Source organism: Poeciliopsis prolifica, unplaced genomic scaffold (genome assembly GCF_027474105.1).
Source record: "Poeciliopsis prolifica strain line A6 unplaced genomic scaffold, Auburn_PproV2 SCAFFOLD056, whole genome shotgun sequence".
Taxonomy (NCBI): domain Eukaryota; kingdom Metazoa; phylum Chordata; class Actinopteri; order Cyprinodontiformes; family Poeciliidae; genus Poeciliopsis; species Poeciliopsis prolifica.
This window is the reverse complement of record NW_026562431.1, coordinates 3305530-3328134: the sequence shown is the minus strand read 5'-3', so window position 1 is coordinate 3328134 and position 22605 is coordinate 3305530. Positions and strand designations below refer to the sequence as shown.

Here is a 22605-nt window from a genome sequence, read left to right as displayed (position 1 = left end):
TAAAAATGTGCACTGCTTAATGAAAAATAAAATAATTAAAAAAAAAACAACTCAGATATATGGTTTTTGTGCCATGGCAAACACAGATCCAGTATTGAGGGTCCTGCAGGTCCAGGACTCAACTACGCCTTCTGGTGGCTCCAGAGCAGGGAAAAACTACACACACAAACACACACACAACACCCCAGATTCCTGACATAATTTCCTCCAAAAAAAAGGTTGTAGCTCTAAGAATCACCTCTCCCACTATTTTATTACATTTATTATTGTTATTGATAAATGATAACTTTAAGATGATTATATTGCACGTTTTGTAGTCATACCAACCACTGAAAGCACTTTACGCTACTTACGCAAAGCCATTGGTATCACTACACCAATAAGCGAATTGGTAGAAAGTTGGCTTGATGTGACTCACGTGGGAAATGAACTGTCAACTTCTGGATCGCAAGGCCATCACAAGTCAGCTACGTTTCCCACAGGACTTCCATAAATATTTTCATGTTCGATTCTTAAAAGTGACCTTCAGTTTATTTTTTTTTTAAAAGCCCAAAGGCACTTGTAAATAAAATGTATGATGATCACGCCTTACTTTCCATCTTCCCTGAATACCTTAATCTCCTTGACAATTTTGTTTTAAATTACGATTCATGTCATTGCATGAGCCTTTTGTTATTAAAGAGATTGATACTAGCCTCATCTTACTTCCACATATTTTACTGACCAGCTACATCATTTTTATAAATATAGAAAATTACAAATGATTCAAGTAAACACCATCTAATTTTTAATTTGCATTAAAAAATGTTTTATGTCGTTTTAACTTGTTACTTTAACACTTTCTTAGTCAACACCAATCACTACTTCACATGTGGCTGATGCTGAGTTTGAAACATTGTGACGTACATCCTTCAGAGCTGCAAGTCCCCAAGTTGAGATCCAGCGAGAGATAAAACCAACCCACTGACAAACACTTCAGTTTCCATCCAGCGAATGACGAGAACACAACATTCGTTTCACCGCCAACACTCAAGACAAACAGATTATGGACGAGCTGAATGTCAGCCACGTAACTCTGACCGGATACGTGGAGATGAGTAAATACAGATACCTTTATTTTTCTGTTTTGTTCACAGTCTATGTTTTGATCCTCTGCAGCAATGCTACCATTGTGTATCTCATCTGGACGCACAAAAACCTCCACGAGCCGATGTACATCTTCATCGCAGCGTTGCTGTTTAACTGTCTCCTCTACAGCACCACCGTCTATCCAAAGCTTCTGATCGACTTTCTTGTCTGAGACGCCCATCGTCACCGTGTCGAGTTGCCTTCTGCAGTTTTTCATGTTTTATTCTATCGGCGGCACAGAGTTCTGGCTGATAGCGTCCATGGCTTTCGATCGATACGTGTATATGTAAACCTCTGCGATATCCAGCCATCATGAGAAAAAGTACCGTTAAAGTGCTGCTCCTTCTGGCCTGGTTTGTGCCCGCCTGTCACATTGCACCAGAAGCAAGAGTGCTCAAACTCGGATATGTACCTCAGATTTGAACGGAGTGTTTTGCAATAACGCCGTGTTCACCTCCACTGCGCAAAACCAAGTTCACTTACTGTTTTAGGAGTCGCTTTGGTAGATCTGGTCATGCTCCCGATGATTTTTACAGTTTTTACGTACACAAAGATTTTCATAATGTCTTATCAAAGTGGAAAGTCATTCAGGAGGAAGGCTGCTGAGACCTGCGTGCCTCATCTCGTTTTGATCAGCTTCTCCTATTTGGCTGCGTATGATGTGGCCATAGCGCGAATGGAGACCGATTTCCCCAAACTGCACGCCTAATAATGACGATGCAAATATTTCTGTATCACCCTTTATTTAATCCATTTATCTATGGGTTAAAAATGAAAGAGATCTCTAAACATTTAAAACTGTTGTGTATGACAAGAGTATAACTGCAGATGTAATTATGTCACATTCTACAGCGATTGTCCAAAGCCTTAAATTGCTGGTTCAAAATTTATAATAATAACAAAGTTGTGTAATTGAAATTTATAAGAATTCACAGGACAAATAATGTATTTTTGAAATTTCTTACTGTTTCTGATGTTGATATATTTTATGTTGGAATTAGAGCAATTGCTTATTTATAGAAAAACACCCTTTGTAAGTATTTATCAGTTTAGTCTTTCAAGTTCAGTAATTTTCAGAATGGAAATAAAAGTGAGTAGGAAATAGTAATTTGTTGCTCGGGCCTGATAACAGACATATGTGATGGCAACATATTTCAGACTTTAAAATCCAACAGTAAGGAAGGTTTTTTCCAAAGTTAGTATTTGGCCAGTTTTATGTTGTGTTGATAAGACCTGGAGTAGAGACAAGTACATACTTTTGTATGCTTATGGTTTGGATCCATAAAGCGAGATATGTCCTGTTTTTTGTTTTTTTTGGGTGTGGAGTGGCATGTTCCTAGTGATCGGACACATAAAAGTGTATCATGTGTGGGACTCAGTTGAAAATCCTTCACTTCAGAATTTTAAGCAGTTTAATGGCGAGGGTGGCTGCGGAGTCTGCCTTGACTCTGGGATGTCAATAAGCAGAAGGGTTTGTGCGTGTCCGCATGAGAGACCAAGTGAGAGCAAAATCAAAAAAACGACAGTAAAAATTTGCTGACAAACAGCAGAGAGAGAAGGGGAAAGCATACTGGGCCTAAGGGTATTTTCAACGGTAGTAGTTTTTTCAGTCAAAACGTGATGAATTGGTTGATGTTGAAAATGGTGAACTGATCTTGTTGAGGGTGAAAACAGAGGCAGTATCAGACGGCTAGCTGGACGCTCCTTTGCTAAAAGCCAAAAGTTACACTTTGCAGGTGAACAAAGCTGTTTTTAAAGTTAGATTGCTTTATTTTGTATACTGTTTACTATATTTTAACAGTGGAATACTGTGGACTGGTTATTAGCATATTTGCAAATCAAAATGTATGGGTTTTCTTTTGGTCTATCTAGTTGATATTGATCATGTGAGAGCCACAGTGATGTCACTGTGTGAAGGCCGAGAGGCTCAAATTTTCTGTATACAAAATAACCTGCAGGATTGTGGACAGAGGCGCAACAAACCGATAAAAGGGATACAATAATTTATTTTAAAAACAACTAGTTAAAAAGGAAACATTTACTGAAGAAGGATCATTATACAAGTCCATATAAAGAAGTCTTAACTGGCCAACAACGGGGGAAAAAGAAGGGGCGCGGTCCTCTGCTGCTCACACGTCCAGCCCGGTCCAAACAATCCTCCAGTCCGCACGAACCTCAGTGAGCGCTAGCCCAACGGCTCCGTTCAGGGGAACACGGTCCTTACTGCTTCTGTACGTCCAGCTTGATCTCCGGTTCTCAGCCCAGCAGTCCCACTTCCTTAGCCGGCCGCCCGCTCCTCTGCCGCGACCAGATTAGCAGTCCTCAGGGCCAGTCCCTGTAGCCAACGCCTGAAGCCAGTCCGAGCCGTCTGCCGCTCCTTCACGCCGTCACAGTCCCAATGGCCTTTTTACTCCTCCTGATCTGTAAACAACTTGATGAAGATGCGGATCAGCTGTGTTGCTGCCGGGGCGCATGCGGCACGTGACCAACAACCAATCAAAAAACATGCAAAAACAAAACATTTAATCCAAAATAAACTAAGAAAATAACTTAAAAATATACAATCCAAAACAATATCAAAATCTAACTCAAAAGGAAAAACAAGGTCACCTTGCCACAACTGTATTGTGAAAGACACTAACTCGTGAGGCAGGCCTAAAAGGACGACGTCCCTGGAGGGGAAAGCGATCTAATAAAAAACTTTCCACAGACCACCAGCCTCATTACGCACCAGATTCAGGGTAATGAACTAGATGCATGCTGTGAACTGGATTTTGATGAAGCTGTCTCAGTTGTTCATGTTCTTTGCTTACTGACTGAAACTTAAAAGAATGTGTTTAGCACAACATGGATAGCAAAGTAAATGTTACCTACATAACTCTGTCTGGATATGTAGATCTGAACAAATTCAGATATTTTTACTTTTCTGTTATTTTCACAGTGTACATTTTGATCATCTGCAGCAACGCCACCATTTTGTATCTCATCTGGGTTCACAAAAACCTCCATGAGCCGATGTACGTCTTCATCGCAGGCTTGTTGTTTAACTGCCTTCTTTACAGCACCAACATTTACCCAAAGCTTCTGGTCGACTTTCTGTCTGAAGAACCGAAGGTATCGTATTCGGCCTGCCTCTTACAGTTTTTCATGTTTTATTCCGTGGGAGGCTCAGAGTTCCTCCTGCTGGCAGCCATGGCCTTCGACAGATATGTGGCGATATGTAAACCTCTGAGATACAAATGTATAATGAAGAGAAGCACTGTCAGTGCGCTCCTGATTCTAGCATGGTGTTTTCCTGCCTGCCATCTTGCCGTGCTGGCCATACTGAGTGCCAAAGCTAAGCTGTGCAACTTTAACTTGGACGGGATCATTTGCAACAATAAGATGTACACTGTCCACTGTGTGAGATCGAGAGCGCTCACCGTATTTGGGGGTCGTTGCTTTATTCGATTTCGCGATTCTTCCCACCCTCTTCACAGTTTTTACATACGCAAAGATATTTGTGACGTCTTATCGGAGCTGCAAAGAATCCAGGAAAACGGCTGTGCAGACCTGCGTGCCCCACCTCTTCGTTCTGACCAGCTACTTCTGTGTGATGACATACGACGTGATCGTGGCTCGAGTGGAGGCGGACTTCTCCAGGACCGCAGGCTTTGTGATGACGATACAAACGTTTCTGTATCACCCTCTGATCAATCCGTTCATGTACGGGTTCAAGATGAAAGAGATCAATAAACACCTGAAGACGTTGCTCTGCTCAGCCAAAGCTTGATGGAAGCAATTCTTTCTTAAATTATTATATCCATAAGCCGGACATATTTTCAAAAATAATTTAAGCACTCAATTTCATGTCTCATATTAGCCTGACTTGCAGGCTTTCAGACTGTGTAATAAACAAACACTTCTGGCATAATTTTTACGGCATCCCTTAATGACCCAAACGTGCAAAATGGCTGCAATTGTGTTTAATTCGTATTTTGGGGTTTTTTTTGCGATGTGGAAGGAATAATTATATACGAGCCAGTCTGTATATGGGTCGGATAAATGTAATAATGTATGAAGGACATTTGGAGAAAGGACCATTTTGACACGATTGTCTTTCCACAATTTGCCTTGTTTGGATCCAGAAAGACTGAGAGACATTTTTCCATTGTCTGTAAACATCTATATAACTTGCACAAGAGGTTACATGTCAATGTTGAATTTGTAGACTTCATCAAAATATCTTGCATTGTCTGCCTTTTCCTTATTTGAGGTTTTCTGAATCCTGTCATCTGAGTCTGTTTATGTTCTTACTTTTGTTTGATTAAATGTCATCACGGTTTTCCATTCATCTTGTCTTTAAAAGAAAAACAGCTTGTGACTAGTGGATAAAACAAGGCCACTCTAAATATTTGTGCTGTTTATTTATTTTAGCCTTTCTGGGGATTCACTGACGTGCTTCAACGTCATTGTTGTATCGTTCTCATGATGTTGCGGAGAGATAGAGGCTTGAGTTTGGTGAGTTTGGCGAGTTAATGATGAAAGGAAAGATTAAAAATAAGACCAAAACAAATCCAAAAGCATCCAGGCGGGACACAGGAAACAGGAAATCACAGAACACTGACAGGAGCAGACATGAGGACCCGGAGGATTGTGGGTGAGACAGAGGAGCTTAAACACAAGAAGTCCTGGGCTGATGAGTCGATTGGTTACAGGTGAGGGTAGAGAGGACGTGGCACTAGGTAATAAAACCAACACCAAAGAATAACTTTGACAAAAGAGACATGATAACCTGGAACAGAAAATATCTCGAAACGAGAAAAATTATAACTATAAACCCTTACGGAAGAACAAAAGTGCAAAAACAAGGCAACTTTAGGAACATTGTCTTTTGTTTATTGAATGTGAACTTTCCTCATTAAAAGTTAGACAATAAAATGACAAGTTTGTTTTCCCCACAGTGATCTTTTAGCACAGGATCAAAGGTAGCCGTCAGCGCCACTTCTTTTAGAAAGCCTGATGTAATGTGTCACCGGAGCACCAGGTTTGTTTCCAACAGTCACTGGATGATGCTAATTAAGGGCAGAGTTTCATCAATGGCTGCTCCACAGGACTTTTTCCCCACTGACCAACTGTCATGATGTCAGTGTGGACATCATGGCAATGAAAGCTTTGACCTTCATGCCCATTGGGGAAGGAAAAGCTCTCCTTGACAGGGAGTTGTCCGTTCATCTCCTGCTCAGTCCCATCTAGATCTGAGAGGAAAGATGGCCTCTCAGCTGGGTAGGTAGGCGGAGCTGATGATCTGTGGCGTGAATGGAACTTTGATGTGGAAGCTTCTGAGGAAGAGACAAATAAAAAACAATGATTAGAAATGAGGCATTCTCTTAGGCCTCGCAAAGGCTGTTGCTTCTGCAGTCCTCTTCTCATTTCTTCAGAACTAAGGAGGCCAAATGCTCCCCTGTGGATTCTTCTTCTGCCTCCCGAAACCCACTGAAATGTTTCCAGCAGTGAAAGAGTTCGAATCACGACAGATAACCCTCTGGTGTGGCTGATATCTGGAGTCCAATCTAAAATTATAGAGAAAACGCTGCTGGTTTAATGTCACTAACAATTATTGCGATTGTTTTGTTGCTCAACGTACCAATGGGTTCATTTTGAATGTGGCGACTGCAGGTCCGTTTCTCAACACGGCTCAGGTGTTCTTTTATAACAGGGTCAAATTCTCCCATCAGTTCGTTTTCTGAACCTATTTAAGAAAATTGCCATTTGACGGTGAAAACGGAGCTTCTGTGTGTCCCCTAAGTGACAAATTTCCAAACCCTACTATATGATAGCAGCCCTCCATCTTATTCTGTCAGCCTCAAAAAGCGCCATCTCAAAATGGCCTTACTCCACTCTCCATGCACACACACCTGGAGGACGTAGCTGTAAATTGCCCTTCATCCTCAGGCTTGTACAACACACGCAGAGATGCATTGGTGGGTGAGGACGAGGACGGCTCCTGTCCGTCGCTGAAGACGCCTGGTCAGCTGAAGAAGAGGATGGCTCCTCATCCCGGCCTGCGGCAGCTGGTGCACAAAATATCTCAGAAGTGACCCTGAATTAGCATCAAAATACCAAATGTAAAAACTCTGATGCACCACAAATCAGTTGTGTCATCAAACATTCATAATTCTACCCCTCATTATCTGCTATAGAGAGAAGTCTATAAGGTGCTAACCCCATGGACAGACTCCTTTAAAATAGGTTTATTCTTTCATATCTAAACACGTCAAGCTGTAGTAAGAGAGGAATCAATTTTTACAGGTAATTAGTTACACTTTTAGCATAATTGTGCTGCATTTGTAGAATATTGTGGTTTGTTTGTTGCTGCCATTGAGCATGCACCGTTATACACTGCGTCTCCGTAACAATCACTCCGTCTTCTTTATCTTGCTTTGTATGAAATGCAATATTTCCAATAACATCGTGTGTCTGATACTGTATGATACAACAGAGAGAACAGTGGAGGCCTTCAGAGATTAGAACCTTCAGAGGGGAGGGGAAGATCTTATATAAAACAATCACTCAGAAGACTCTCACTGCAGTTTTGTACATTCTGCTGATCACAACACACAAAATTCAACTGCAGGTAATGACAAGTAATGAGAATGGTAGAACTATTATGTGATAAAACTGTTTAAACTGAATTTACCTGTCTGTTAGTCGGCTGTAGAAAATATCATGGAGGACCAGATCAACATTACGTACATAACTCTGTCTGGGTATGTAGATCTGAACAAGTACAGGTATTTTTACTTCTTCATTGTACTCACTGTGTACGTCTTAACAATCTGCAGCAACGTCACTATTTTGTATCTCATCTGGGTTCACAAAAACCTCCATGAGCCGATGTACGTCTTCATCGCAGCTTTGCTGTTTAACGGTCTTCTTTACAGCACCAACATTTACCCAAAGCTTTTGGTCGACTTTTTATCTGAAAAACCGAACATATCGTATTCGGCTTGTCTTTTTCAGTTTTTTTTGTTTTACTCTTTTGGTTTTGCAGAGTTCCTCCTGCTAGCAGCCATGGCCTTCGACAGATACGTGGCGATATGTAAACCTCTGAGATACAAAAAAATTATGAGAAAAAGTCACGTGAATGTTTTCCTGGTTCTGGCTTGGTTCTTACCTGCTTGTTATCTTGCAGTGCAAGCCATCCTTAGTTCTAAAGCTAAATTATGCACATTTAAGTTGGCAGGGATATTTTGCAACAACACTATTTATACCCTTCAGTGTGTGAGATCAGCAACAATCACTGTAGTGGGGATTGTAGCTTTATTACACGTCGTAGTGCTTCCTATGCTCTTCACGACCTTCACGTACGCAAACATATTTAGAATTTCTCAGCGCAGCTCTAAGCAATCCAGGAAAACAACAGTGGAGACCTGCGTGCCTCACCTGCTGGTTCTGACCAGCTACTTCTGCCTGATGACCTACGATGTGGTTATAGCCCGAGTGCAGTCCGATTTCCCGCAAATTGCCCGATTCATAATGACGATGCAGATATCTTTGTATCACCCTTTGTTTAACCCGTTCATATACGGTTTCAAGATGAGAGAAATTAACAGACATCTGAGGAGATTGTTCAGCTCAGTAATTTAGTGATTTTATTTTATTTTTTATTTCATTGCTTTCGAATTTTTTATTGCACCTCATTTTGGTCTTCAAAATGGAAACGGCATCATAATTCAGCTGCATCTGGATTCAATTTTAGCCGTGTTCATTGTTTGGATTGGGATGCGACTGATCGTTGCTGCGCTGCAGCAGCAGCAGGATGGAATCATGTCATCACATTAGGACAACGACTTTGCTTCCCAACTCCAAGGAATGTTTTGAACGTCCACTGAAAGCAACAGGAACACTTGTGGGCTGTGGGAGCCGTTTGTTCGTTCACCTGCCTGAACAGCGCCTCGTTTAACCCAAGCTCCATTTACCTTTTTTTGTAATTAAAGAATTTTACTGCGTTCCACTTTAGGAACACAGTTTGATGTGTTTCCTGATTGTGTGTGTGATGCTGCATTATTGAAAATAAATACTATAAGGGAAGATATTTTTGAGAGATTAGTCATGCAAATGTCTAATTATTTGACTGGCTGATAGCCAGTAAAATAAAAAAAGAAGAAAAACTAAAGTCTAGACTGGACTTTTTTTTCTTAATAGGACATTTTCTCATAAAGAGTGAAGAAAAAACTTGCTTTGGCTTCATTTTTAAAAATCTGTTACTATGTTGTGTGTGTTTTAGCTGCTTCCTCGGCACATATGTGACCCTTTGGACTTTATACACGCATTTGTTGTACGGTGTCCGTCAAAAACTGGATGAGACACGGGTATGTAACTTTGTGAAAACGTAAACTTAATAAACTGCTTTTAAAACTTTCAAACACTTAATGGGATTTCAAGCTGGCTCCTCTTTGTCGCAAACTTTCAAACCTGACTTTGCTACACAGATTCTGACCAAAATGTAGGGAAATAACATCTTAGTCATATTCTCTTTATGTAAAATGGGATTTCAATTCAAAGTCTGTTCTGGGATTGTACGACTCAGAAGCTGTAAAGACAAACTGTTTATTTAAACTCATGTTGACATCAACATAACGAAAGTAAGATCATATTCTGCTCATTTTTACGACAGCATTCATTTATTTTCAACTTCATGTTAAACTCAAGGCCCTGATTCTCATCTAAGCTTTGCTATGAAGATGAATTTGTCAAAAGTTTGAACCAGAAAGTTGGAAGCCGCAAAAATAACTCTCCCAAACACACATGCTTATAAAACTCCTTGATGGTGTACGATGACATCATGATGGGTAGCTCTGCCCAGAGCAGAGAAATTATCTCGGTGCTCTCCACCCTACAGAGGGCAGGGCAGGATCTTATGAAATAAAACATTCAACAGACTCAGAAACGTGTTCAGAGCTTCTGCTGGTCGCAGCAAATTTGACTGGAGACAAGTACTTGTATTGTGAATTGGACTTTGCTCAAACTGTATTGCATTTGAATACAATTGAATTGATTGAATCTGTCTGGAGAATTTCAATCGGCTGTAGAAAATATCATGGAGGACCAGATCAACATTACGTACATAACTCTGTCTGGGTATGTAGATCTGAACAAGTACAGGTATTTTTACTTCTTCATTGTACTCACTGTGTATGTCTTAACAATCTGCAGCAACGTCACTATTTTGTATCTCATCTGGGTTCACAAAAACCTCCATGAGCCGATGTACGTCTTCATCGCAGCTTTGCTGCTTAACGGTCTTCTTTATAGCACCAACCTTTACCCAAAGCTTTTGGTCGACTTTTTATCTGAAAAACCGAACATATCGTATTCGGCTTGTCTTTTCCAGTTTTTCATGTTTTACACTTTCGGTAGCTCAGAGTTCCTCCTGCTTGGAGCCATGGCCTTCGACAGATACGTGGCGATATGTAAACCTCTGAGATACAGGAATATAATGAAAAGAAGCACGGTTAGTACTTTGCTCGTTTTGGCTTGGTTCTTACCTGCTTGTTATCTTGCAGTGCAAGCCATCCTTAGTTCTAAAGCTAAATTATGCACATTTAAGTTGGCAGGGATATTTTGCAACAACACTATTTATGCCCTTCAGTGTGTGAGATCAGCAACAATCACTGTAATGGGGATTGTAGCTTTATTACACGTCGTAGTGCTTCCTATGCTCTTCACGACCTTCACGTACGCAAACATATTTAGAATTTCTCAGCGCAGCTCTAAGCAATCCAGGAAAACAACAGTGGAGACCTGCGTGCCTCACCTGCTGGTTCTGACCAGCTACTTCTGCCTGATGACCTACGATGTGGTTATAGCCCGAGTGCAGTCCGATTTCCCGCAAATTGCCCGATTCATAATGACGATGCAGATATCTTTGTATCACCCTTTGTTTAACCCGTTCATATACGGTTTCAAGATGAGAGAAATTAACAGACATCTGAGGAGATTGTTCAGCTCAGCCAAAAAATTGCAAACAGTAATTCATTGATTTTATTTTGTCGCTGCTCTCAAGTTCATTTCCTGTACCTCATTTGGTTTCCAAAGTGTCGCGATGACTTAAATCAAAACATTTGTTGCTTCAGCTATTTGACTGCAAGCAATCAAATTGTGTTACTGCTCTTACAACAACATGAAAAAAATTATTTCATTGTTACTCCAGGTCATAACATATTGGGTATCTGCCTCCCCCTGAAAATCCTTTTTATGCTATATTTTTAAGATATCCCTGACAAGGGTGAAATTATGTACATGTACGCTGCTTGCTTCCTCCACTCTTCATTGTTGAGATTCTGCTTGGCTTCTTTAGGGTACATAGTTGTTCTGCGTAGTTCACAGTCTGAAGGAAACAACAGCATGGGCATATAATTTTGTTTAAACGTTGACTTGATAAACTGCTTTCATATTTAAGTATGCGTTTGGTACTTTGAAACATGTGCTGTATTTTCAAGTTGGCTTCTCTTTGGTGGTGGAAACACTCACTTTGTTCCTAAAAGATCTCACTCTGACCAACATCTGAAGAAAAATAGCCTCAATCATTCCATTCTTATCAAGTCTCTTATTTTGAAGACTGTACTCCTGGGATTGTGGAAATACACTGACTGTGAAACTGTAGTGTAAACTGTTTATTCAGGTTAATGCTGACATTGTAATCTGCTCATTTAGAACAAGCGTTCATTCATGATCAACCTGCTTCATGTTGAGCCTCTTTCAAGAGAATATGGCCGTCTGATGTTGCTGTCAGTCAATGTGGAGAAGCAGGTTTCTGAGACTAATCTGTGTAAGAATCCATGCATGAAATTTTTAATGACTTTACTTTGCATTGACTGAAGGTTTGCAAACAGTATGACCAGGATATGCAGGTAACAACGATCACTGTAGTGATTTATCCTATATCTCTAACTCTAACCCTAGAGTTTGGTATACAGGATGAAAACCAGGACTACTTGCTCATTTGTTTGAGCAATTTGGCTTTTGTTGTCAGAATTGTAGTATTGTTTGCTTTGGTGAGTATGCCAAGTTTACCGGATGGCCACGGCATGAAACATGATCAAAACCTCAAGGTTTTGATAACTTTTAATCCCCCATTCATTGGCTGAAGGAAGATGTAGCCGATAGCTCGAAATCCAAAGGAGGAGTTTGTTAAAGTTTGAGGTGTGTAAATGTGAAAAATGGGCCAAACTTGCACTTTGACCCAAAATGGCTAGCTCAACGTATATTTCACAACAAGCTCCCAAGAAACTTTTCAGTTTGCTCCACCATGGCCACGCCCACTTTCAATTCTATTAAATGCATTTAATTTTCACATGCAGGACAATTTTGTGCGAAGTTTGTTGAGTTTTTGAGCATGTTTAAGCCGCAAAATTTTACATTTTCAGGAAGAAAAGAACAATTAATCCTAATATTACAACAATGGATTTTCACAAAATCACTGATTTTGTATGGACACATGAACTTAAATTTATTGAACTGTTTTTGAGTATTGACAAACGGTTCCCTTCTTCAAACCCAAGTGGCTGAGAGATTATTGGAAAGGAACCAGGTCAAAGTTTCTTTAACATTTTTCACAAGTTCCAGGTCGTCCAATGAATACTGAAAAGTATTCATTGGACGATGAATACTTTTCATCGTCCAATTTCAGGTTGTCCAATGAATACTGAAAGTTTATTTATGTCTACTTTTAGGTGTGCAGGATGAAATATCTGATTTGAGGTGACTACTAGGACTCCATTTTCTCTGTATTTTATTTCATTTTAAATTTTATTCTTGGTTATTTTTGAGAGATGACATGGGGATGGCCACAGTTACTCACATTTTTAGCACAATATATGAACAATATTGATTTTATTATAATTGGTGGTTAATTTCTTGTGTACCTTGAAAATGTACAATTTGTGACAGTGAATTTGTCTTCTTTGTCTCACTTTGTTTTAAATGCAGTCTTTACTGTAACACTGCATCGGTTAATGCAATGGTCTTCAGAGATTTACAGCCTCCGAAGGGGAAGAGGGAGGATCTAATAAAAGAAGCGTTCAGCAGACTCAGACTACAATATCGTGACCTCAGCTGGTCATAACACAGCAAGTTTGATAGCAGGTAATGACATATCATGTTGGAGGTGAATTTGTCTGTCTGAAGAATTTTAGTCGGCTGTAAAAATATGCATGTATATATATTCATCTATATCATGGAGGACCAGATCAACATTACGTACATAACTCTGTCTGGGTATGTAGATCTGAACAAGTACAGGTATTTACTTCTCATTGTACTCACTGTGTACATCTTAACAATCTGCAGCAACGCCACCATTTTGTATCTCATCTGGGTTCACAAAAACCTCCATGAGCCGATGTACGTCTTCATCGCAGCTTTGCTGCTTAACGGTCTTCTTTACAGCACCAACATTTACCCAAAGCTTTTGGTCGACTTTTTATCAGAAAAACCGAACATATCGTATTCGGCTTGTCTTTTTCAGTTTTTCATGTTTTACTCTTTCGGCGGCTCAGAGTTCCTCCTGCTAGCAGCCATGGCCTTCGACAGATACGTGGCGATATGTAAACCTCTGAGATACAGATGTATAATGAAGAGAAGCACTGTCAGTGCGTTCCTGATCACAGCTTGGTTCGTGGCTGTTTTTTATCCCATAGTGCTGGCAATGCTGAGTTATCAAGCTAAATTATGCACATTTAACTTGGCAGGGATATTTTGCAACAACTCTATTTATGCCCTCCAGTGTGTGAGATCAGCAGCCCTCACTGTGTTTGGGATTGTTGCTTTTTCAAACGTCGTAGTGCTTCCTATGCTCTTCACGACCTTCACGTACGCAAACATATTTAGAATATCTCAGCGCAGCTCTAAGCAATCCAGGAAAACAACAGTGGAGACCTGCGTGCCTCACCTGCTGGTTCTGACCAGCTACTTCTGCCTGATGACCTACGATGTGGTTATAGCCCGAGTGCAGTCCGATTTCCCGCAAATTGCCCGATTCATAATGACGATGCAGATATCTCTGTATCACCCTTTGTTTAACCCGTTCATATACGGTTTCAAGATGAGAGAAATTAACAGACATCTGAAGAAGCTCTTCTTCATCGTCGCCAAAAAAACAAGCCCACGGTGATCTGGTGACACGTTTGCCCTCTAATCTTTTTACTGTTCGGAGTTCAAAATGTAATGATGTTCATTTAGATGTGTCTTGGATTCACTGAAGCTGCATTTACTGTCAGTGATTAAAAAATCTAAATTTAATGGAATGAACAAATTGTTTCTGTGGTTAAGATAGTTTTCAACACAGCAGCTAACAAAGTAAATGTTTGTGTTTTTTTTTGGTCGTTGTTGTTGTTTTTTGTTTTTGCTGTATATTTATTTTTCTTCTGCACATTAAAGTGAAGACAACACTCAGTGAAGTCAGGAATGACATATTTTTAAGGTGAAATGTGAGGCAGAAGTTGGTTAAGCCCACTAATTGCATTCAAGTAAGAATAAAGACCAGTTCACATGACTAATGTTTCTTCCAAATCAGTTTCTTTCATTGTAAAACTAATGAAACTTCAACTAGACCCTGCAGTTCACCAGTGTATCTGGTGAAATCGGTCGGTTTGTTCTTCGTTCTGTGACGTTGCACACGGTGGGTAGAGCATCCAGAAATCTTGCTGAAGTTAGCGATGCATCATAATAAAATGACTCAACAATCGGAATCGGCCTGCAGCACAACGAAATTTGTTTCAGCCAGAATGACAAAGAAACGACAAACAGCATAACAGTCGGGTGGACGGGTGCCTGAGACGCTGCCATCTCATTAGATGAGGATAGACAACATCAGGGTGGAGTGAGGAAGTAAATGTAAAAAGGACAATAAAAGAGTAAAAACACTCCTCAAAGTACATTTTGTCCAAAGGATTACTGCTCGTTTCTTGCCTGGGAAACACTTAATACTTCCCTTTTTAAGGTCCTCGTTTAGAAACTAAGTCAAGTAAAACCCAACAAATGATGATAATTATTGAGAAAAGCGATGTGGTTACAATCTGAGTGAAGCAGAACTCCGAAGCCACCTGGAGGCTCTCGGGCCTCCAGGCCCTGACCTGTTGTCATGTGAACACTTTAATGAAATCCACAGAGGAGGACGAAGTCAGATAAAAACTCCTTCACTCGCTCCGACTCGCTCCTTCAGGTGTGGAAGTTCCCTTCCACATTCGTGTCAGCTGTTTAAACAAATTGCTGTTTTGTACTTTAAAACTCAGCTGTTATGGACGCCATGGCTGGTGAGCTAAACGCCACGCGGATAACCTTCGGCGGCCACGTGGAGCTGCACCGGTTCAGGTTTCTGTATTTCGCCGTCATGCTGGTCGTGTACGTCCTGATAATCTGCAGTAACTCCACCATCTTGAGTCTCATCTGGCTCCACAAGAGCCTCCACGAGCCCATGTACGTCTTCATCGCGGCCTTGCTCTTCAACTCGCTCCTCTTCAGCGCCGCCGTCTACCCGAAGCTCCTGGTGGACTTCCTGTCTGAGGAGCAGACCACGTCTCTGACTCTGTGCAGTCTGCAGAGCTTCACCTACTACACCCTGTGCGGCGCCGAGTTCCTGCTGCTGTCGGCCATGGCGTACGACAGGTACGTGTCCATATGCAGGCCGCTGCAGTACGAGGCCACCATGAGGAGGAACACGGTGGTCGCCCTGCTGGCTCTCGCCTGGCTCCTGCCCGCCTGCCAGCTCGTGCCGTCGCTTTTCATCAGCAGCAGCTACAAGCTGTGCCGCTCGACGCTGAGCGGGATTTTCTGCAACAACGCCATCTCCCAGCTGTTCTGCATGGACTCCAGGGCGTCGTACGTCACGTACGGCGTGTTCATCGTGCTGAACACCATCGTGTTGCCCATGGCTTTTATTCTGTTCACCTACGCAAAAATCCTGGTCGTTTCCTTAAGAGGCTCTGGCAGAATGAGGAGGAAGGCGGCGAGGACGTGTTCCCCTCACCTGCTGGTCCTGACCAGCTTCTCCTGCCTGTGTTCGTACGACGTCGTCGTGGCCCGGCTGCAGGTCGACCTGGACAGGACGGTGCGTTTCGTCATGACCTTGCAGGTGCTGTACCATCCCCTCTTCAACCCCATCATCTATGGCTGGAAGGTGGAGAAAATCCACAGACTCCTCAGAACAGTTCTCTATGGCGACAAACGCAAAGTGAACGTCTGAGGGAACGTCTTCATCTGTGTCAGACTTTAACGATGCTTTACAGCTCTAATGTTTGAAATGTAATGCTTTTCCTTTAAGTTAACCTTTAGTGTAATCACTACCTTTACTGTTGTGCTTATTAAATTGAAGAATACTGCAGAAACAGATATTCTGCATCTGTAATAATGTACTGATTACAATGGCTGCCAAAGATGGGAACTCATCATTGTTCTTGTTATTTTCTTTATTTATTTTCAGTTTCAGTAGTTTTTGACTCATGGTTTGGAGAAGAAACCCCTAGATCACATATGTTTTGCTAAAAAAAAAAGTGTATATTTTGAGTCTGTTGTGTATTTTGAATTCATTCTTTTTAATAAAGTCAGTCGGTGATGAAGAGGTGTCATCATTTCAGCTGAAGTGCACAAAACATGCAGATCAAGTCACAATTATGAAACGCACAATAACTGACGGCTCAGTTCAGGTTATGATCTAAATAAATATCACAGATGTCTGAAAATACATGACAGACCTAGATCCTGTCTCACTATTATAATGACAAAGTTATTGTTAAACTGACTCATATATTTAGTTAGTGTAATAAGGTTTATAAGAGTCACAATTAAACTAGGTCTTGTCATATTTTTTCAATGTAAATCGCTATATTTGATGGTATTCTTATAGTAAGAATTAATTCATAATATTAATTTCAATTCGTATTGTATTTTGTTCCACAGTTTCTATGCTACATAATTATCAGTGTGACATTTCAGTTTTCATATGTTCCTTTGTTACGTGAAAACATCTAAATGGGATGTTCATCGTTTGTCTAAAGCCTTAAAAAAGTTTCCTCTCCTTTTTTAAGGCTTTATGAAAAAAGATTTCTGCGGATCTTTGTTCATTCATGACAACCACCTGTTCAAAGTTGCTTTTGAGCCACAATAAATGGACCAATATATTTGACGCGGTGTTGAGGATTTTTGTTGTGCTTGTTAAATTGGAGAATACTGCAGAAAAAGATATTCTGCATCTATAATAATGTACTGATTACAATGGATCCCAAAGATGGGAACTCATCATTATTATTATTTTCTTTATTTATTTTCAGTTTCAGTAGTTTTTGACTCATGGTTTGGAGAAGAAACCCCTAGATCACATATGTTTTGCTAAAAAAAAGTGTATATTTTGAGTCTGTTGTGTATTTTGAATTCATTCTTTTTAAAAAGTCAGTCGGTGATGAAGAGGTGTCATCATTTCAGCTGAAGTGCACAAAACATGCAGATCAAGTCACAATTATGAAACGCACAAGAGCAATAATCAGATAACAGCAATAGAGACTGTCCAAAACTCTGTTATCTCCCATGAAATCACAGCATTTGCTTAGTAAATCAGATCATTTGTCCGATTAAAACCTTTTGAAACATGATGACCTTCAACCAGGTGTCAAACACTATTTTCCTTAAGCCCACGTCTGTGTTAAGATTGTCTTCTTTTTTTCCTCCATTGGTCTGATGTTACATTTAAATGTCATGTTTTTATGGAAGTTGAAATAAGTAACTATTTTTCTTATTTACATATTTGTTGACGACTATGAGAAATATAATTTGTGACAAAAATCAAGCTCCTCTAGAAGCAACCAATCACTTCTTTTCCTTTTATTCAGCACTATGGCCTTTATTTGAAAGTAGGGTAATGAGAGAGGGAAGACATGCGGCAAATGTTGCCAGGCCGGGAATCGAACATGCAACCACCGTCACGAGGAATAAGGGCTCATTATGTGGCTTTGCCCCTGCGCCTCCACAGGATCCCACCAATCACTCATTTTATTACCTTTTAACTGTTTGTGTACATATTCTGTCTTGTTTAGTCATGGAAAAGGAAAAGGAGGTGAATTGTATTTCTTAATCTGAACACAGTGACTCTTTTGGGTTTGTGCTTCTTCCTACGAAGAAGGTCCTGACACGACACTCACTGACTAAATTAATCAAAATACATGTTCACTAAGGATTCATCTCCATAGCAACCATTCAGAAAAGGCCTGGGGGTGCTGAAGGTGTGTCTTCTCGTCTTTTCCAGTTGCAGCCACTGAGTTTAGCTCCTTCAGACTAGCCAGCAGCAGTTAGCAAACCTCTGGTGGAACTGAGCATCAGAGCTCATCATAGGAGCTACTTCTCAGAACGACGCTGGTAAAAACCTTGTTCAAGGGATAGTAGAGGAGCCGTGTTGTGCTGACTTTCTGGAGATGCAGTTTTGAAAGAGCAGGAGCTTCTTAAAGAGACAGAGGCCCAATTTCAAGGTGTTAAATTAGGAAGTAAGTTTTCTTTTAAATCACATTTGATATATGGAGCATTTTTATAACACCTGAAGTCAGTATTTCCTATAAAATGATTTTATGGCTGGAAAACACGTAACACTTTTCATTTAGTTTCTGACATACGAGAAGCAAATAGTGATGAAATTTTCACGACCAAGTTCTTAGGCCTAAATGAACCCGAGTTCCTGTCAGATGTAAACACCTTAATGAGGTCCATGGAGAGAAAAGCAACTGGATAAAAACTTTGCCTGGACTCGGACAGCTCACTTTGAGGTGAGCACACCCGAACCGCCACGTCGTGACATCCATTAACAGGAACTGCATTCCTGTGAGGCAGCGCCTTTTGGGTTCCTGTCATTGCTTTGTTGAAACTTTTATAATGGATCGAAAGAACGATGAACCGAACGCAACGTATGTAACTTTTGGCGGCCACGTTGAATTGCAGAAACACCGCTTTCTGTACTTTGTGATGACGTCCAGCGTGTACGTCCTCATACTCTGCAGCAACTCAACCATCCTGTGTCTCATCTGGACCCAGAAGAGCCTCCACCAGCCCATGTACGTCTTCATCGCGGCTCTGCTCTGCAACTCGCTCCTCCTCAGCACCAACGTCTACCCGAAGCTTCTCGTCGACCTCGTATCCGACGAGCCGACTACATCCCTATTTGGCATGCAAAATTCAGGCTTGATTTATTACTCTTTGTGTGGTGCTGAGTTCCTCCTCTTGGCAGCCATGGCTTATGACCGCTACGTCGCCATCTGTAAACCGCTGCAATATCAAACCGTCATGAGGAGCAGGACAGTGACAGCTCTGCTGGTTCTAGCGTGGTTCCTGCCGCCCTGTCAGCTCGTGCCGTCACTTATTTTAGTCAACGGTTCAAAACTATGTGGATACACGCTGAATGGGATTTTCTGCAACAACGCCGTCACCAAGCTTTCCTGTATGACCCCCGCAGGGGCTACGCGATATTGGCGTGTTCATTTTAGCCACTACTATATTTGTCCCCTTGGCGTTCATCCTTTTCACCTACTGTAAAATACTCGTCATATCCCACAGAAGGGGCCTGGACACCAGGAAACGAGCCGTGCAGACCTGCACGCCGCACCTGCTGGTTCTCGTCAGCTTTTCGTGTCTGTGTTCGTACGACGTCATCATAGCCGACTGGACATCGATCTGCCCAAAGCGGCACGCTCGATCATGAGTTTGCAGGTGGTTCTGTATCAGCCCCTGTTTAATCCAGTAATCTACGGCCTGAAGATGAAGGAAATCCACAAACACCTCAGGAGGCTTTTCAGCCGAGGCAGAGTCCGCGTTTGTGTTGCACTGATCAATAACTGACGGCTCAGTTCAGGTTATGATCTAAATAAATATCACAGATGTCTGAAAATACATGACAGACCTAGATCCTGTCTCACTAGTATAATGACAAAGTTATGTTATACTGACTCATATATTTAGTTAGTGTAAAAAGGTTTATAAGAGTCACAATTAAACTAGGTCTTGTCATATTCTTTCAATGTAAATCATTATATTTGTTTGTATTCTTATAGTAAGAATTAATTCATAATATTCATTTCAATTCATATTGCATTTTGTTCCACAGTGTTCTATGCTACATAATTATCAGTGTGACATTTCAGTTTTCATATGTTCCTTTGTTACGTGAAAACATCTAAAGGGGATGTTGTCGTTTGTCTAAAGCCTTAAAAAAGTTTCCTCTCCTTTTTTAAGGCTTTATGAAAAAAGATCTCTGCGGATCTTTGTTCATTCATGACAACCACCTGTTCAAAGTTCCTTTTGAGCCACAATAAATGTAACGTTGACCAACATATTTGACACGTGTCGAGGATTTTTGAAGACGGCCCTCAGAAAAACGCACCACTTGTCTCTAGTTTCTTAATTAGTGACGGTATGTTGTTTTTATGACCTTTTATGTTTGTGCTTTTATGCTGCTTTGCTGCTGAAAGGTGCTACACAAAAAAACCGATTGATTAATTAACTTGCATGCACTGTGACCTCTGGTTAAACCGATATACTTCCTGTTGGCAGATGTCATTAACTGGAGTAACACATTCACATTTATTCATAGATAATTGGCAAGTTAAAGAAATTTTAGCAAAATGGACAGATATCAAACTATGTTCAACCTCTACAAGCTGCAATGATGCGGTAAAATCAATGTCACCAACGTTGCCGTTCGGTGGTCATAATGTTATGCTGAACATTCCAATTGCAGCAGTTAATGTACCGTATTATGTGCTTTTTTCAGAAACGCGTAGATCTACCCAATTAATCAACAAAAACATGCTACTTTAAATAACATTTCTGTCAAACGTCAACATTTTAAAACTGTTTGTGATCAAGTTATTATTTTCATATGCCAACATATATCTTGACTCAAAATGCCTCTTTTGCTAATACAATATTTAGTAAAGCTTGTTTACAGTCACTTAGTCTCCACTGCCATAAAAAAACTATTTCCACCAATCATACATAAAAATATGACCACTGACAGGTGAGATGTAGGACTGACTGCCTCATCATGGCAGCTGTTGGCTTGTGGGAAATAACTTAGGCAGCAAGACTTCACCGTTGATGTGTCGGAAGCAGACGAACGGTTAATGAGGATTTGATTGAGTTCATCAAGACAAATTGGGACAGTTCTTGACGGCACAGATCAAGTCAACTCACAAGCTGACAGCAGCTCAGGGATAGCATTAATGAGCCCTTTAATGCCTGTTTCACAGTAATGGATATCTAATTAATTCTAAAAAAGTGCGCCTATCTTTGTAGTTCACTTTACTTTTCTTTATTTATTGATTTTACAGCTGCTTTTTAACCTTTGAATCTAGTTTCACTGGTTGGTGAGGAAGACATGAAGCATCAGTTTTCCCTAACAGGTAGCTTATGCCGCCATCTGCTGGTGTCTGTGCATCATTACAGAAAAACAAATACTTCGACTAAGCTGGTATTCTGTAGACAGGCACTTGACAAATTGAAGTGCTTGAAAATATGAAATGAAAATGTCAGCAAAACAAAAAGCAAAAAAAACAACAATACATTTCTGGAGTCTTCATTGGAATCCACTGGTGATGTTAACCAGTTTGACTGGGTGTGTCATTTCATAGCAACACCAAAGTCAAGTGCTATTCTCGGTGCTATAGGATTTTCACCACAACCAAATTCACAATTCAAATTCAAATACACAATTCAAAGGTGTCATGATCATTAGGTGCTTGTGTTTTGTGCTTCCTGTTCCAGCAACTGCAAAATTGTGTTTTTTCAACATTAGTGGAATAGTGACAATTCTTTTTTTTTTTTTTTGCAAAGATTTCTTATGGAAGCCCAGTTAATGCTCCCTCATTTGCATTCTGAGATCACTCTCAGTTATTACACTGTTATTACACATATAATTAGCTGAAAATGTTCATCTTTATTTAAAGATGTATTCACTGACCACACTGAGTTCTTGCCTGCGGTTTGGTTCAACCCCACTACTGAAAGGGTTGTGGTGGCTGAGTTCAGAAATCAAAACCCAAAAGATGACTTAGTTCTGAGTCACCTCAATAAACAGAAAGATAAACAAGAGACAAATCTGACACAAGGGAAACAGACGAGCATGAGAAGGAACAAATATTTCAGCCTGGCTGGAGTTGATCTGTCAGCACACAAAGTGGGGAAATCTTTAAGATTTTCCAGCTGGAAAGCTTTCAAAACCCTTTGATTCTCAGAACTAAATACATTCAACTAAAACATGTTTCAGCCAATCAGATGCTGGGGATGATATTTTACAAGATTTGTTTTCGCAGTGTGGCAAAGCATAGATGTTGCAAACCCTAATCTCTAGGCGCAGTAATGAATTAGTCAGCAATGGTGCAAAGTGTTTGCTACCGGGTAGTTACATCGCTAGCAGGCCTGTAGCCATGACAGCAGACTATTGTTTTGTTTTTTTTGCTGTCA

The 22605-nt window shown here is 40.6% G+C and overlaps 4 protein-coding genes and 3 pseudogenes across 4 annotated transcripts; all 7 read left to right on the top strand.

The window, feature by feature from the left end:
• The first annotated feature begins 1045 nt into the window (after positions 1 to 1045).
• Positions 1046 to 1950, top strand: LOC129379118 (olfactory receptor 11A1-like; annotated as a pseudogene).
• A 2025-nt stretch (positions 1951 to 3975) lies between these two features.
• Positions 3976 to 4900, top strand: LOC129379266 (olfactory receptor 11A1-like; annotated as a pseudogene).
• A 2936-nt stretch (positions 4901 to 7836) lies between these two features.
• Positions 7837 to 8757, top strand: LOC129379265 (olfactory receptor 6M1-like). Its single transcript, XM_055059964.1, has one exon. It carries the CDS (start codon positions 7837 to 7839, stop codon positions 8755 to 8757), a length of 921 nt encoding a protein of 306 aa, XP_054915939.1.
• A 1453-nt stretch (positions 8758 to 10210) lies between these two features.
• Positions 10211 to 11152, top strand: LOC129379191 (olfactory receptor 11H2-like). The gene has a single exon (XM_055059840.1). The coding sequence runs from the start codon at positions 10211 to 10213 to the stop codon at positions 11150 to 11152; it is 942 nt and encodes a 313-aa protein (XP_054915815.1).
• Positions 11153 to 13333: 2181 nt separating this feature from the next.
• LOC129379269 (olfactory receptor 6N2-like) lies at positions 13334 to 14284 on the top strand. Its single transcript, XM_055059968.1, has one exon. It carries the CDS (start codon positions 13349 to 13351, stop codon positions 14282 to 14284), a length of 936 nt encoding a protein of 311 aa, XP_054915943.1. The 5' UTR covers positions 13334 to 13348.
• A 1125-nt stretch (positions 14285 to 15409) lies between these two features.
• On the top strand, positions 15410 to 16354 carry LOC129379290 (olfactory receptor 11A1-like). The gene has a single exon (XM_055059989.1). It carries the CDS (start codon positions 15410 to 15412, stop codon positions 16352 to 16354), a length of 945 nt encoding a protein of 314 aa, XP_054915964.1.
• Positions 16355 to 19023: 2669 nt separating this feature from the next.
• LOC129379282 (olfactory receptor 11A1-like) lies at positions 19024 to 19983 on the top strand (annotated as a pseudogene).
• Positions 19984 to 22605: the final 2622 nt, after the last annotated feature.